The 16,429-nt window shown below is 54.7% G+C and overlaps 4 protein-coding genes across 6 annotated transcripts in view; all 4 read left to right on the top strand.

Annotated features, from left to right (window-relative positions):
- The window catches only part of CUNH1orf50 (chromosome unknown C1orf50 homolog), a 348,220-nt gene that overhangs the window by 294,659 nt on the left and 37,132 nt on the right, over positions 1-16,429 (top strand). The window lies entirely within an intron of this gene.
- C1QA (complement C1q A chain) lies at positions 724-2,665 on the top strand. Its single transcript, XM_065738192.1, has 3 exons — positions 724-790; positions 1,511-1,682; positions 1,765-2,665. Exons 2-3 carry the CDS (start codon positions 1,520-1,522, stop codon positions 2,331-2,333), a joined length of 732 nt encoding a protein of 243 aa, XP_065594264.1. The 5' UTR covers positions 724-790; positions 1,511-1,519; the 3' UTR covers positions 2,334-2,665.
- C1QC (complement C1q C chain) lies at positions 3,436-5,113 on the top strand. 2 transcript variants are annotated; one of them, XM_065738188.1, is made up of 3 exons: positions 3,436-3,511; positions 4,110-4,299; positions 4,486-5,113. In XM_065738188.1, exons 2-3 carry the CDS (start codon positions 4,119-4,121, stop codon positions 5,040-5,042), a joined length of 738 nt encoding a protein of 245 aa, XP_065594260.1. In that variant the 5' UTR covers positions 3,436-3,511; positions 4,110-4,118; the 3' UTR covers positions 5,043-5,113. The 2 variants fall into 2 exon arrangements, with proteins under 2 accessions (XP_065594260.1, XP_065594259.1); XM_065738187.1 differs by lacking the exon at positions 3,436-3,511 and having other exon boundaries at positions 4,101-4,299.
- On the top strand, positions 6,497-8,537 carry C1QB (complement C1q B chain). 2 transcript variants are annotated; one of them, XM_065738190.1, is made up of 3 exons: positions 6,497-6,531; positions 7,155-7,326; positions 7,846-8,537. In XM_065738190.1, the coding sequence occupies exons 2-3, from the start codon at positions 7,167-7,169 to the stop codon at positions 8,418-8,420; spliced, it is 735 nt and encodes a 244-aa protein (XP_065594262.1). In that variant the 5' UTR covers positions 6,497-6,531; positions 7,155-7,166; the 3' UTR covers positions 8,421-8,537. The 2 variants fall into 2 exon arrangements, with proteins under 2 accessions (XP_065594262.1, XP_065594263.1); XM_065738191.1 differs by having other exon boundaries at positions 6,504-6,531; positions 7,158-7,326.

Raw genomic sequence — 16,429 nt, 5'->3', positions numbered from 1 at the left:
CATCTTTAGTTCAATGTTTTTCTTAGACCACCTACTTAAAAACATCTCTTTTTTCTGGTCTGAATGCACTGTCCAGTGTCAACTCAAGTTGAGCTTCATCGTTTTGTTTTCTCCCTGCTTCTCTATACTCTCCCTGTGAAGCCAGGCATCACTTCCAGAGGTCATGTATTTTCCTTTTTTGTTCTAATTCCAGGAGCAGACCCCTTTTCAGCCAGGTCAATTTTCTGCCCTGCTTCCTTGACTTGTGGCCCATTGAGATTACCTCCTCCTGGGCTTTTAAAACGTACTTGTAGCAGGAAATTGTGCAGGTCTGAGTCAGGCCACATACATCTCCAGGGACTGCCCAGGTCTGGGTGGTGGGACTGGGAGTGTGACTGGTTCCCTCAGGGGGACTGGGATGCAACTGGGAAGCCAGAGAAACGATGGCCCCCAAGCATGGTGGCTCTGAAACGAGGACATCAGGCACCCCAGCACCACACAGTTCCTTGCATAGCAGTGTCACCTCAGACTGTGCCATGCCTTTGGGTTTCCCACATCTTTGTGTCTCCCTGTGCTGCAGGATTTCCCCCTGAGGGGTCAGCACTTTTGCTGAGCAGGCTGTTCCCCGACAATTACCGGCACAGCCAGGATTGAGCACAGAAAAGGGAACCATGCAAACAAGTGAAACTTGGCACTTCCCTTCTGCAAACTCTGTGCGTGCAATTCCACCCCCCAACCCTGCTCCCGAGGAAGAGCTGCCAGCAAACAGAGCAGACAGCTCCGACAGCTCTGTTCTCAGCCCAGCGAGGAGGTAAGTTGCCCTGAATAGGTGGTCTCTTCCACCACCTCCCTCCAACCCTGGCTGCCTGTCCCCTTTTACAAGTGTCTGAAGTAGAAAAAGAGGGAGAAGATGATGCAGAGGGGCAAATCTGCCTTCCCTCCACCATGTGGACATGGCTGTGTCCTGCAGGACTGCTCCAGACTCTTGAAACATGTTGAGAACGTGCCTCCTCTCTCCCAGATCTGTGTGCTGGGGATCTGCATCCCTTTTGCCTGGTTATTTCTTTCCTCCTCCAGCCTTTCCTGTTTTTCCCTATTCTGTTGTGTCTCTTTACACTCACTGAATGCATTTCATGTGAGCCCACTCATCCCCGAGATGTGCACTGAGCTTTTTTTGCCCTTCTCCATATCCCACAGCCCTTCCTTGGGCACGTCAGAGATTTTCATTAACATTTCAGATTATGCAACGAAACAGCAATGAAATCATGCAATGAAACATGCAATGAAATGCTGTTTTCAACGTTGTGCATGGCGTCTGGCTACCTGCGTAAGGCAGCACATGGGTGGCATGGTAGGGCTGTGTCTGAGCACACACTTGCCTCTCTGCACATTGCACGTGCCCACAGATCTGGAGGAAAGCATATATTTATGTCTGCACATCCATGTTCAAGCTGCACCCACTGCTGTGTGCACCATGAGCATGTTTGTTGTGTGCTTACCTCCACCCCCAACCCCTGTGCTGTGCTTGCAGGGAGGCACGATGCAGCTCAGCCTCTGGCTGCTGACCAGCACCCTGGCAGCAGTGCTGGGCATGGAACTGCTGGAGGACGGGGTGTGTCGGGCACCGAATGGCAAGGATGGCTTCCCGGGGATCCCTGGCCTCGATGGGAGGCCAGGGCAGAAGGGTGATGTGGGAGAGCCAGGTAAGAGGGAGCCAGGGACGTGGGAGTGCTGTGGGCGTGCTGGCCTCAGCATGAATGGTGCCTCCCCACTGCCTTTCCCCAGGGAAATCAGCACCAAGGACGGGCATCCGAGGACTCAAAGGAGACAAAGGTGAATCAGGGCTTCCTGGCATCCCAGGGAACCAGGGCTACCACGGTCCACCGGGTCCTCCAGGGCTGCAGGGGGAGCCGGGGATGAAAGGGGCCAAGGGGAATGCCGGCAGCTTCCAGCAGCAGCCACATCCTGCCTTCTCTGCTTCACGCATGTCCCCACCATCCCGCGGCACCACGGTGGTGTTCGACAACGTCATCACCAACGAGGAGAACTCCTACAGCCCCCAGACCGGGGAGTTCACCTGCAGCATCCCCGGGATCTACTACTTCGCCTACCAAGTGATCTCCAACGGAGACCTCTGCCTGAGCATCACCAAGAACAGGGAGCGCGTGGTCAGCTTCTGCGACAACAACAGCCGCAACATCCTGCAGGTGAACTCGGGCAGCAGCGTGCTGAGCCTGGCCGTGGGCGACCGTGTGTCCGTGAACACCATTCCGACAAAGGGCAACATGATTTACCACGGCTCCGAGGCAGACAGCGTCTTCAGCGGCTTCATGCTGTTCCCACACACGGGCTGATAGGCCGCCAGCCCCCAGACTTGCCAGCCCAGAGCTGAGCTGCTTAGCACCTGTGTGTGTGCCTCTGTGCCTTTGTCCCCTGGAGGGGATGGCCTCCAGTCGAGCAGCAGAGGTCTCCTTTGCCTGCAGGAGCCAGGCAGGTCAGCCCGGTGCCTCCTGGAGGTTGAGGGATGGCGGCTTCGTGCTCAGATCTCGTGCCGGAGGGGATCACTTGTCACTGTTCCTTAGTGTGAAATCACTGCATGCCACTGCTTTCGCATCTCTGGCCACTGCCAGCGCGTCCCCGGCACAAGGCCAGCATCGCCTCTCATGTCCTCATGGCTGTGAATAAACCTCTTCTTTCTTGATGGCTGTTGGGGTTTTCTTTTCCTATCCACGCACTTTTAGCCAACTGTTGATGTCTTGGGCTGTCCCATGCTGTCGAAGGAGGGAAGCGATCCCAGCTTGTATCTGGTCAAGGACAGACCCCCAGCAGGGGGAGATCAGGGCATACAACCAGAGCCTTCACTTATGAGGAGGAGCAGGGGGAATCTCTGGGACTAGCCTCTATCTTTCTCCTTTCCCCACTTGCAAGGAACAACATTCTGACATGGGATGCTGGGATCCCAGCAGCAAGCAGGTGGAGAACTCAGCCTAAAGGAGCAGCAGTCCTTGAATCATCAGCATTAACTCCTCTTGCCCATGCAACAGCATCTCCCACCACAGCCAGAGGTGTCCTTGCACCAACCCTTTGTTGCACAAGTTGTTCTGGCTCTGTGGAGATGGTGTGAGGTTCTACTCCTCACCCATTCATTGTCTACCTGCTCAGAAATGAGATGAGGATGGGAAGAAGGAAGGCAACCCACAGTGAGCTAGTTCTTACGTTGTAGGGAGTGTTTGTGGTGGATCTTTTGCTTGTGGTTCACCCCACATCCGTCCTCTCAGCCTTTGCTGCCGCAGTGGTGAATTCTGGCACAAGTGCAGGTCTTGCTGGACGACAAGGAAAGTGCTCACTCAAAGAAAATGGCCAGGCAAGAGGATGTGAAACTCAGCTGGAGGGGCTGAGGTCTCCATGGGGACTTTTCCTAACTCTGTGACTTCCTCCAGGCGGGTGTTGCAGCGAGAGACCCGTGCTGTTTGAAGCCAGCAGCAGCGCTGGCAGCAGGCAGGGATCCACAGCACTGGATCCTGTGCCAGAGGTAAGAGACACTGCAGGGCTCAGCTGCTTGGGGTGGGCTGCGTGGGGACGAGGGTCCTGCAGCATGGTGGAGTGCTGGGTGAGGCAAGAGGCACTGCCAGCACGCCAGCTGCACGCATCTCAAGCTGGGGGAAGACGAGTGCTCCTGGGCCAGGCACTGCCATGGGAGCCCCTTGGATTATGGGGTCTTGACCTTGATGGGCAGAGTCAGGGAAGTCAGGCTGCTGCTGAGGGAAGGGTGAGATGAGCAGTATGCAGGGTGCAGTGCTCTGTAGTGGGGTGCATATCTGCAGGGGACTTGGAATGCTGAATCAGGAGAGCTTGGGGATGGAAATGGGCACCACACTGAAAGCTTAGCATCCTGGTGCCACCAGGGGCTGCCCTGGGCTTGATGATGAGCCCTACTTCCACTCACCTGCCTCTCCAACATCTGACAGTTAGCATAGGAAGATGATGTTGATGGCACAACCATCACAGCCAGGTGCTCCCGGCACTGTGGATCTTGTAGCATGATGCCTCCTTTGCCCCATGTCCTGAAAGCTGCCCTACTGTGCCCCCTCATCCCAGAACTTTCTTCCTTTTCCCTTTCCATGATCCAGAGCACCAAAATGTGGCAGAGTTTTAGGCAGCACCTCCATCTTGCCCTCATCCTCCTATTTCTGCATCTGGAGTCTGTGGCGACCAGCGATCCCCCTCACAGCTGCTATGGGGCTCCAGGCCTGCCAGGAATGCCGGGTGTGCCAGGCAGGGATGGCCGGGATGGGCTGAAGGGAGCCAAAGGAGAGCCAGGTGAGTGAGCACAGAGCCTGCCATGGTTGGGCTGCCTCAGTTGCAGGCAGTGGAGAGCAACGTTCCCACACTTGGAGACTTGCTCAGTGCTTCCAGACTGTGCAGACAGAGCAGGTGGGAAGGTGACGGTGGGTTTCTCTCCATGCCCCTCCGTTGTGACTGACTGCACTCCTCATCTCCCTGCAGGCATTCCGGCCATTCGTGCTACACAAGGTCCCAAGGGCATGAAGGGAGAGCCGGGCACTCCTGGCCTGCGGGGAAAGATGGGCCCCATCGGTCTTGCTGGTCCCCCTGGGGACCCAGGGGTGATGGGTCCTCCTGGTCAGCAGGGGCTGCCGGGCAGCTACAAGAGGATGCAGCAGTCAGCGTTCTCAGTGACGAGACAGACTGGTGAGCACCCCATGAAGAACATCCCTGTGATCTTCAACAACGTCATCACCAACACCAACAACGACTACAGCACCAGTACAGGCAAGTTCACCAGCAAGATCTCTGGCCTCTACTACTTCGTCTTCCACAGCTCAATGGAGAGGAACCTCTGTGTTCTCCTATACAAGGACAGAGTCAAGAAGGCCAGCTTCTGTGACCACAAGACCAACAACATCCAGGTCACCTCTGGAGGGGTCCTCCTCCACCTGGAGGCTGGGAACCAGGTCTGGCTGGAGGTGAATGATTACAATGGCATGGTGGGCACTGGTGAATCTGACAGCATCTTCTCAGGGTTTCTTCTCTTTCCAGACTAGAGGAGCACCAGGGCTCACCAAGCACACACAGCTCTGTGCTCTGCTTTGTCAATAAATCCTTCCCCAGTGTGCCTGGCTGAGCATCTTTACTTTCTGCCTTCCTGCAGGTGAAGCCCACACGTGGCTGTATGGATGTGGTGTGCACATGAGCCTGTGTATGTGTGAATTGTGCCTGCACAGCACCTGGACATCTCTGAGTCCTCTATTCCATTTGTAACCCCCGTCTGTACAGCCCCCACCTGCACCGAAGGAATCAGGGGACTGTTCCCATGACCACATATACACAATGCCCACAGAAGGGGGACTGAGACTCCCCCAGGAAAGGGTTCTGATGTTCCCTTTTACAACCAGCCAGATTCAGTTTGACCACAGAGAAAACCTCAGGACATCCCCGTGGACACATTCTCACCAGGGACTCTGCCCAAGCAATTTCAGATCACAGCCAGAGGGCTCCACCACCTCCAACTGCACAGAGTGCAGGCATCAGGGACAGAGATTTCATTGCTAGCTGGGAAGAAGTGGCCAAGGGGTGCCTGAGGGGGCTGAGTCGTGGGTTAGCAGGGGGTTGGCACAGATGGGGAGAAAAAAAAAAAAGCCTGGGGCTGGACAAAAGGAACATCCTCAAGGGAGACCATTATTTCTGCAGTGCCAAAGCACAGAGTCTTGGCTGGAGGGGCTGGATGGATGTGGCTTTGTGACAAAGCCCTGAGGTGCAAGGTGTGCTCTGTGCCAGAAAGGGGCCAGGGTGGGGAAAGTGTAGGGGATCCAGAAGGCCTGGCTGAGGGAGCTCATGGAGCTTTGGAGGCTGCAGAACCCACCAAAACCCAACAGAGATTCCTCCTGTACAGTATGAAACAGGAGTTCATCTCTCCTGAATGTCTGCGCTTCACTTCTGCAGGGCATCATCAGAAATTGGGGTTGGAAATGCTTGTGTAGCAAGGTGAAATCATTTCCCATTCCCAGTCTGGGGTTCAGATTCAAGGTGATAGATGCTCAGGCCATGTCATATTCTCTGGGCTGGTGGCACCTCCCAGCATGGCTGGGTGTGCACAGGGAAGCCTGAAGGATGCCAGCACAAAGCACACACCTTTCTGCTGCACTCCATTTGCATGGAGCTGATGGGAGTGCTCCTCAGAGCAAGAACAGCTGAGCAAAGCACAGAGACCCTGCAGGGCAGGGCAGACAATCTCCCCACTTCCCTGGACCAGAGCTGCGCACCTCTGGGGCTCTGTGTTGCTGCTTCAGGACTTCACGTTCTGCTGAGCTGATATCGTTCATAAGGGATATGAAAGTGACACTGAAGAAAGGACTGAAGCTAAAGATATAAAAAGGGATGTGGCCAGATTCTTTCACAACTATCCTCGCAGCAAACTTCTGCTTCCCCTTAGGGTCATTTCCAAGCAGGACGTGAGGGTGTCTTGCTCTAATTCCCGTTCAGAGCAACGAGAAGCTCAAGGTAGGAAGGCTGAGCCCCAGCTCCCTCCTGCAGGTAGGAGCACACAGGGGACCTGGGAGCACTGGAGGGACAGTCACCCCACTGCTGCTGGAGTTTCTTGGTGGCTGGGGCAGAACAGAAAGGGAGTGCTAGACTGGGGATGGAGGAGACCTATGGTGGAATCCCAACAACTTCTGCCCCACCTGAGGGAAGGGGGAGAAGGAGACAGGGGCTGAGAGGGGTCCAGAGGTGTGATTGTGGGACTGAGTACCATTCCTGCCACAGTAGGGCTAGTTAGATACAGATATGTTCCCGGGGTGAATCAACCATGTGGACGGGCAAATAGGGAAGCCACAGACATTAGGAGGGCAGATCTGGGAATGTCTTTTCTATCTACAAAGACAGTGTTCCTCAGACATGCCAGTGGAAAGCAAGACCTTGAAACTGCTCCAGCACAGTGATTTGGCTCTATAGTTTGCAGTCATAAGATGAGGTCCCAGAGGGTCTGATCCCTCCAAGACCACAAGGAGAGTGGATTTGGCCCCGCAACAAAATATTTTCTTTCCTTCATGATATCACTCAGAAGGGCATCTTCTTCCAGAGCAGCATAGAGAGGCTTCCCCATCCCTCCCACTGTCTGAAGCCAAGCAGAACCTCAGCATCCTTCTGTGCTCCAGCAGGAAGACAAGATGCAGACCCTGTGGGTGATGTTGATCTGCCTCGGTGGAGGGCAGCTGGCAAGTGCCACGCTCTGTAAGACTTATGGCACCATCCCAGGCATCCCGGGGTCACCAGGCCAACCTGGCATCAATGGCAGAGATGGGGAGAATGGTCCAAAGGGCGAGCAAGGTAAGGAGGAAGCTATGGATGTGGAAAACATAATCACTGAGAGCAGAAAGAGGTGGTGCCAGGCACACGGTTGGAGGAAAGCAATCCAGCAGAAATCCCTTTACACAATATTCTTTGAGGTGTTATCAGGAGTGAGTGATAGCCAGGGAACTAGATAAGATAAGGGGTAACGGCTGTAAGTTGTGCCAGGGGAGGTTCAGGTTGGATATCAGGACATTTTTCCTCTCAGAAAGAGTGGTCAGGCGTTGGCATGGGCTGCCCAGGGAGGTGGTGGAGTCACTGTCCCTGAAGGTGTTGAAGAGCAGTGGAGATGTGGTGCTGAGAGACACAGTGGGAAGAAAACACCATGAGGGACCTGGAGAGGGCAGAGAGCAAGGGGAGCCATGCCAGCCGGGTGCGGGTCTCCTCTGTCCCACATCTCAGCACAGGCATCAGTGGTATATTTTCCAGTGCCCCTCTGCAGATCCACAGGGCTCAGCTGTGACCCCAGTCCCTCCTCCTCCTCCTCCTCTTTTCTAGGTCCTCCTGGACATGTGGAGCACGAACAAGACATCGGTGAGAAGGGAGACCCAGGAGAACCAGGATACCCTGGGAAGGTTGGCCCCAGAGGGCCCCCAGGTTCAAAGGGGCTGCCAGGTCCTATGGGACCCCCTGGCCCCCAGGGAGACACCGGTGACTACAAGCTCACCCTCAAGTCCGCCTTCTCCGCCGCCAGGACCATCAGCATCTTCCCACGCCGGGAGCAGCCCATCCGCTTTGATCGCATCATCACCAATGAGAACAGACACTACGAGAACCGGTACGGCCGCTTCACCTGCCAGCTCCCTGGCATCTATTACTTTACCTACCACATCACGTCCAAGGGCAACCTGTGCCTCAGAATGAAGAAGGGACGGGGCGGCAGCAAGGGAGAGAAGGTGGTGACCTTCTGCGACTTCGTGCAAAGCAGCTACCAGGTCACCACGGGAGGTGTGGTGATCAGGTTGGCAGCTAACGAGTCCGTCTGGCTGGAGCCAACAGAGAAGAACTCCGTCGTGGGGATCGAAGGGGCTGACAGCATCTTCTCTGGGTTCCTGATCTTCCCTGATGCTTAGCTGCTGTCTGTCCTCTGGTGAGAGGCAAGGTCTCCCCTTGGAATGACTCTTAGCTCCAGATTCGGTGCCCTAAGTGTGTTGTGTCCACATTAAATGACAGCTCCTTGCGCCGCTGCTGAGTCCTAGAATTTGCCTCCTTCCTTATCTTTCAGCTTGGCCCTGAAGCTTTCCCAGGCCCTGGGTACAGCGTGGGAGGAGGGAAGGGAGGGCAGCTCATTACAGAGGAACACAGGGAAACTCCCAATCCAGGGCTCGTGAGGCCAAGTCCCAATCCAGCACTGTCCCCATCACAGGCAGCTGGCACCAAGCTGTGGTGTGTGGAGTGCACGTGGGTTTCTTGGGATGCAGAAAAGGAGAGCTTTTGTGGAGTATGGAATTTTAAAGGGGTTCGATGGAGGGGAGGGGAATAGGGTGTCTCCTGTGGGAAGGGGTAGGAGAAATGGGTCAGCGTTTGACCCACGAAACACTTGAATGGCAGCATACACACACCGAGCCTCCTCCTGAACTCCATCAGGTCTGCAGGACACAGAACTGAGGAGCTGTCAGCACACTGGAGGACAGGGCTGCCATTCAAAGAGACCAGGCAGGAGAAATGAGCTCTCAGGAACCTACTGACATTTAGCAGAGAGAAAAGCAAAGTCCTCCATCTGGCATGGGATGACCTCATGCAGAAGGACAAGCAGAGAGCGGGAGGAAGCTTTGCAGGGAAAGATTTGGGATGCTGATGGACAAGACGTTGAAACTTTCTGCCTTTCTGTATAATTGATATAATCCATTTGGACTTTTGAAAAGGTCTTTGTCAGAGCCCCTTTTCAAAACTGATGTCTGGCCTAACATCAGCAACAGCCAAAAGGTTCCTGGGTCTTGGCTGTACCCAGAGAGGGTCAGTGCAGAGAACAGATAACTCTCAACTGCAGCTCTGTGATCATGCAATGGGAAAACAGCTGCAGAGGGCAATGCTTCCTCCCGTGGGTGTCAGCCAGCACCAGCACAGCTCTCAGCAATGCCACCTCAGGAGTTAGCTTCTTTTTTTCCCCTTCCCTTCTTCCCTTCCTTCCCTTCCCTTCCCTTCCCTTCCTTTCCCTTCCCTTCCCTTCCCTTCCCTTCCCTTCCCTTCCCTTCCCTTCCCTTCCCTTCCCTTCCCTTCCCTTCCCTTCCCTTCCCTTCCCTTCCCTTCCCTTCCCTTCCCTTCCCTTCCCTTCCCTTCCCTTCCCTTCCCTTCCCTTCCCTTCCCTTCCCTTCCCTTCCCTTCCCTTCCCTTCCCTTCCCTTCCCTTCCCTTCCCTTCCCTTCCCTTCCCTTCCCTTCCCTTCCCTTCCCTTCCCTTCCCTTCCCTTCCCTTCCCTTCCCTTCCCTTCCCTTCCCTTCCCTTCCCTTCCCTTCCCTTCCCTTCCCTTCCCTTCCCTTCCCTTCCCTTCCCCCTTCTCCATTTTTTCTGCTTTGTTTTCTATGTTGTGTTTTAGTCCTTTTGTTGTCGTTTAAATGCTACCACAGCTAAAACTGGAGAAGCAGCATCTCCTCGTGGCCAAGCCAGAGCTTACACCGTGGAGCTTCACCAGGTGGTGCTGTGGCCCTCATCTGTGGAGTCAGACGTCCACCAGGCGTGCTGTGTGCAGTCACCAGGTGCTCAGAAGATATCCCCTAAAAGCTGAAGCAGGTGGGGATTTTAGGTGATTTCAGAGCAGGCTTGTTAGGTATGCGTGTTTTGCTAAGCAGCAGTGGGATGCTTCGTCCTCTCAATACTGGAGCTCGTATGGATTTGGTGAGCCGAGAGGAGGGAGTGGTAACGTGGAGCAGGGTATGATGCTGTGCAGCATGCTGAGTGCCTATCAGTATTCATGGAAAGTGAAGCTAAACTAGAGATCAAAGCGCTTCAGAGGGTGTGTTCAGAGTGGGAGTTGTGGCTGCACTGTAAGAATTAGCCAGGGATGTCGGTCCTGCACTCTGGTCGGGTGTCTAACGTCCTTAACAAACACTTTCACAGGTGTTGATTCATTTATCCTGAACCCAGCCAGTCCCAAGGACCCTATAATCAAAGAGGCACGTGAGGAACACAGCCAGCAGAGGCAGCACAGGGGAGCAGTTCCCTTGAGATAGTGCCACTTGCAGTGTTTTTCCTGGCAGCTCCACACAGACCATGTGCACAGAGCTATGCAGTGGGAATAGAGCATGCTTTCCCATTCAGGTCCCATTGCTAAATCTCACCTAGCTCACCTCAGTTCTTTCTGGCAACATCACCCAGGCGCGGAAACACTGTCCAGAAGAATCTGGAGGCCATGCAGTGAAACCTCCCATGCAAATCTTGCACAACAGCTGTTCTCCTATCTAGGTAATGATATTGCCCCCTGGTCATGGTGATGCATTTTCCCAGCCAGAGTTGCCCTCTGGAAGTCCCAAACCATTTCCTTCCCCTCAGCCTCCCAGCACCAAGATAACAGATGCCCCATCCCTGGAGGAGCCCATGGCCAGGTTGGATGGCAAGCTAACCTCATGGGTGGCAAATATCCCACAGCAGGGAGCTGGAACTGGGTGGGCTTTAAGGTTTCTTCCCACCTCAGCCATTATATGACTCTATGAAAGACACTGATATCAAGCTGGCGGCTCCTCTCCCCTATCCCCCTGCCCTTGTGCAGTAAGATGATGATTATTTTGTTGTTTTTTTTCTTGCATTCTTCCTTCCCTTCCCAAAACCAAGAACATGGGGAACCCTGCACAGGCTCAGCCCTGCGCTGTACAGCTGTGATGTTGGTTGACTCCAGGCAAAGGAGATCCTGGGGAGGTTCACCAGATGGGACACAGAAAAATCAACTCACATTAGGTGGGCACGGAGGTCCCACGCAGTCATTTCACTGCCAGCAGGGCAGGACTGTAGCAGCAGCCAGCAGCTGGACTCTGTGGGGCTCAGGCCCAGGTCTGCTGGGTGCGGGATGAGGACTTGCAGCCTCAGTGGGTCTCCTGCAGGGAATGGATGAAGCACTCAGCAATCTGAGACAGGAAAGCGAGGACACACAGCAATTTCCATCCCGTATCTTATCTTGGAGTTTCTGATGAGTTTGTTTCCCTGGGCCTACTCAAGCTTGTATTTTTTCATTAAAATGAGAATTTGCCTAGAATAACACACCCTGGCTTGCCTCCCTTTTTCCCATCCCCTTTGCATGAGCCGGGTGCTGCAGAGGCTCTGTTCTGAGCTGGCCACTAAGGGGTTAAGTCCTGCCTCCTTATGAGGAACAGCCTTCGCAGAGCTGCAGAAAGGCTCTTTCTTTCCCCAGCAGATCTCTGGGAATGAAAAGTCTGTGTTCCAGATATTAAATTACTCATAAAATAGTCGTCCTGTCCCCGAGGCGGCTCAGCAGCCCCCAGCCCCCGCCGCCCGCGCTGGCGGGCCGCTGATGTGCATCTGCATGTCACCTCCTGCTACAAGGTCAATCTCTCCAATTTAAAGCAGCAACGTCGGAAAGCAAACCAGATTTCAGCCAGAATTAGCTTCAAATGGAGCATTCAGGGCACCGGCGCTGGGGAGGGAGAGCAGGAGGGGAGGGACCAGAGCGGGGCCGTGGGGCGATGGGATGGGGCCTGCAAGGTCCTGTGGCATGGCAGGCAGCTGGGGAGGATGCTTAGCAGGGAGGGTATAGGGTGGAGGGGCATCATCCATCCTCTTGGCTTGCAACAGGGATAGCAATGCCAGCCATGGGTTGCTTTGCTGCCCTGGGAGGCTGCAGCCCTAGAGCAGGCCTGGGTGACCTACAGGCTGCAGCTAGGCCCAGCTGTCCATGCGGACGCACGGGGACGGGTGCTTCAGCCCTTGTTTTGCAGAATGTGGCAGGAGCATGAGGTGTGAGCTCAGCTCTGTGAGGCTGTGAGATAAGACTCGAGGCCCATCCTATACGCCGCCATGAGTCTGGGGGTGAGTGCTCATGTGCATTAACACCCAGCGCATGTAACGGGCACATGCTGCAAAACGCAAGCCACGCAAATAAAGGGGGTGCAAGAAAGAAGGGGACAGAGTCCTCAGCAGGGTCTGCAGAGATGGGACAAGGGGAAGTGGGTTCCAGCTAAAAAAGGAGAGATTTAGATTGGATGTAAGGAAGAAATTTTTTACAATAAGGGTGGTGAGACACTGGTACAGGTTTTCCAAAGAGGGGGTGAATGCCACATCCCTGCAGACACAGGGCAGGCAGATGGGGCTCTGAGCACTGATGGAGCTGTGGGTGCCCCTTCTCATTGCAGGGGGTTGGACCAGGCGGCCTTTGAGGGTCCCTTCCAACTCAAACCATTCTATGCCTCTGTAAAAACAACACGATTTCAGCACGCAGCACTACAGCAGAGCATGACCAGGCTGAGAAATCTACACTGAGACAGATCAGTCCAGCGTTCATCTGCCCACCCCCCATTGCCCTAAATCTTGCATTTACAGACAGAGAAAAAAAAATCATGCAAGACAGCAAGGAGCCCGCTGCGCTGTGAGATGCTGCTATGTGCAGTCTCGCAGGGGCTGCAAAGCCACAGGAAGTTCCCCAGGGAAATGTGTGCAGCACACATGGGCACATACCTGAAATACCCATCTGGTTTTCAAATAGGAATTATCTGCGAGGCTGCAGTTCTGGCTGACTCAGGGCTGAAGGCTGCAAAACAGCCCCCAGGCTGAGCGCGAGGAAAGCAGCCCCCAGGACTGAATGCTGCTGCCCAGCACTCCCTCTGTTCCCATTATGTGCCAGGAGAGCTTTTGTCTGGGGATACTGGCATGTGCAGTCACCAAGGAGACGGAGCAGCAGCAGGTCATCAGCACGTTTCCAGATGAGCTGGGAGGGACGCCCGTTCCCGATTCAGCTGCATGCCTGCCTGACCTGCAGCAGCAAGGGAATCCCCAGCACCCTCCAAGACCTGGGTTCTGCTCACACAGTGATCTCCAAACTGTCATCCTCCTGCTGATGCCACCAGCTCTCCATGGAGCAGCACTCTCTCTTGAGATGCAGGAGGGACTGCATCAAATCACAGAATGGTTGGGCTGGGAGGAACCTTACTCCTGCCATAGGCTGGCTGCCTCTCACCAGCTCAGGCTGCCCAGGGCCCATGCACCTCCAGGGATGGGGCACCCCCAGCTCTCTGGGTAGCAGTGCCAGGGCCTCACTACCTCTGGGTATATAATTTCTTCCTAACATTTAGGTTAAATCTCCTTTCTTTCAGGTTAAGGCCATCCCCCCGCATCCTATCACTATTAGGCTGTGTATAAATCGGTCTCCCTCCTGCCTGTAAGCTCCCCTCAGCTACTGTAAGGCAGCAGTGAGGTCTCCCCTCAGATACTTTCTGTCTTAATTTCCTGCCTCACCCCTTCTTCATTTTACTTTCACTTTTTTCCTAGTAAAATGCATTGCAGGAACATCAGAAGTGTCTGAATATTGTGTGCTTATGGCCCCAAGGACCTGAACCAGAGCATTCGTGCACCCTGAGCCCAGGAAGACAGATGCATCCCCCATTTATTATCATCACATTTTGCTCTTTGTGATTCTGAGTATAATTTAGTATTTCAAGGCAGCTTGTGTTGTTCTGGTTTTTGCTTCTGTTTTTCCTCCCAACATTAAAATGTGGATGCTGTCTAATAACTCCTATTTTCCAAAGTTACATTTTTTTTCTTGAATGTCCAAAGTCTTCCATCGACGTTTTGCTGCGACATCACCTATGCCAGGAGTGCTCAGAGAGGCTGAAGTAAAGGTCAGAGGAGACAGGCAGTGGCCCCCATGTTTTCTCCAGCAATTTGCAGCCACTGAAGATCAACTGCCAGGCAAAGACACCAGGTTCAGCTGCAAGGCTGCCAGCTCGTGGCATGGCACAATCACTTGGCACAGCCCCCCAGCGCAGCCCAAGGGCTTTGGTGGAAGGTACAGATGCTGGGCCTCTGTGAAGAACCAACAAATAAAATGGCACAGGCTGCCTGGGGGGGCAGTGGAGTCACCATCCCTGGAGGTGTTCAAGAAGAGGGTGCATGTGGCACTGAGGGACGTGGTCTAGAGAGGCTGATGATATTGAGAGAGATTGCCAACCTTAATTGCTCTACAGAGTGGATTTTCCAATTGGCACAGAATCACAGAATCACAGAATGGCTTAGTTTGGAAGGGATCTTAAAGATCACTGAGTTCCTGTTCCCTGTTGTGTGCTGGTTGCCCCCGACCATAGCAGGCCACCCAGAGCCCCATATAGCCAGGACTAGCGAACCTCCAGGGTTGGGGCACCCATGGGGCATCCATACAATGGGCCTAGTATGACATGGAGACTCTTGCTGTCCCCTTAACACAGTTTGGTTAAAAAGCGAGTGACCCAGGCTGTTACTTAGCACCCCAGCCACCCCCAGCCAGGGGGCCAATACCCCTGGATATCACCCCCTGGCTCAGGAAGAGCAATCTCTGCGCTATCAGCATTTCCATGTCCCACAGGATGTGAGCAGTGAGCCCTGCCAGGACCGTGCATGCTTGAAGCCCCGTTAGCTTGGGCACGGTGCCCTCTGAGCACCAACTTGTCTCTGGAGGTGTTCAAGAACCGTGGAGGTGTGCACTGAAGTCAGTGGTCACGGTGGGGATGGGTCATGGATAAGCTTGGTGAACTCAGAGGTCTTTTCCAACCACAATGATTCTACGATTCTAGCATCCTTGCAGCCACATTTTGCTGTGCATGCTAACTCTGCCTCTTGGATGAGTGTTTCTCTGCTGAGTGAGACACGGTGCGCGCACTACGTTTGATTGGAAGTTTTCCTGATCTAGGTGTCATAGAGTTCTTTGAGCAGCTGGCAAGCAACCAAGGGGCCATGCTGACGCTCAGAGCGGAGTGAGAATGGCTGAACGTTCGAGCATATTTCCCCTTCCAGCCCAGACACACACTTCAGAGCCCTGTTCCATGCCCTGAAGACACAGACGGGGACTGCACACGTTTCGGGGTGGACTGTTTGACATCCCTCATCTGCTGGGGCCATTGTGCAGCTTGTTTTTGCCTCCCCGCTAATCGGGGGCTGTCTGCTCTCTAAAAGGCCGGAACACAAAGGGCAAAATGCCGCAGCAGGAGATGACCGAGCTGGGGCCAGGAAAATCCAGCCGACATTTTCTTTCTTCCTCGGTTTTACCACTAGATGTCATAGGAAAGGCAACGATGTTCTCCAGACCCTCGTCCCCCACCGCCGCCTCGGTGGCCTTCGGAGTGCTTTGTCTGGCAGCAGAGCCCCTGGAGAACCCAACGCCTGGGATTCGGGGTTTCAATGGGTATTGAAATGCAACTGAAACCTTTTTCCCAGCGCCTGGCTAAGCCGCCCGCGCGGACCCTCCCGGGAGGGAGCTGCACGTCACCCTTTCTCAAAAAGACGACGCCGTCACGCCGGGACCCACTGCACCTACAGCAATATGGTCCCTTCAGACGAGTCGGACAAACAAGGCCTTTATAGGCACTTTCTTTTCTTCTGGAGTGGAAGGGAGAGAGCCGGGGGAGAACTCGGGGGCGTCCCACCGCAGCGGAGCAGCACACAAAGGCACGCAATGAAAGGGGCACCAGCAAATCCTCTTATAGGGCCTTCGCTTCGTGCGCATTCACAGCCCCGGCCCCATCTGCTGGGGGGGATCCCCACGCGCGGGGGGAGAGGGGCTCTCCCTGCCCTGCGCCGCCAAAGCAAGCAAAGTGCATTCAGGGAGTGAGAAAGGGATGAAAAGGAAGAAAAAGGCCGTGCCATGCCGCTGCAGAGCCCGCGGTCAATGCGGCTCTGTGGATGCCACAGCGGGCGCAGGGAGGAGGCTGCGGATGGGGGAAGGGAGGCAGCTCCTGGGGGCTGTGTGAGCACTGATTCAGACCTCGGGATGAAGTGGGAGCACGGAGACCCTTCCTGTGGGCAATGGGCAGTGCCAGGGAATAAGAGTGGTACCGGTTCCCTGGGCACAGAGATCGCCTTCCAGCCATCCTGCAGGACCCCCTGTGACCCTAAGGGTGCCTCCGTGAGCCTAAGGGTGCCTTGCTGGGCTGGGGGTGGGGCTGCAGGTG

This window comes from Cyrtonyx montezumae, unplaced genomic scaffold (assembly GCF_038088225.1).
Source record: "Cyrtonyx montezumae isolate F1298 unplaced genomic scaffold, pur_monq_1.0 scaffold_21, whole genome shotgun sequence".
Classification (NCBI taxonomy): domain Eukaryota; kingdom Metazoa; phylum Chordata; class Aves; order Galliformes; family Odontophoridae; genus Cyrtonyx; species Cyrtonyx montezumae.
Note: the sequence above shows the minus strand (reverse complement) of the source record. Positions and strands in the feature narration are given on the sequence as shown.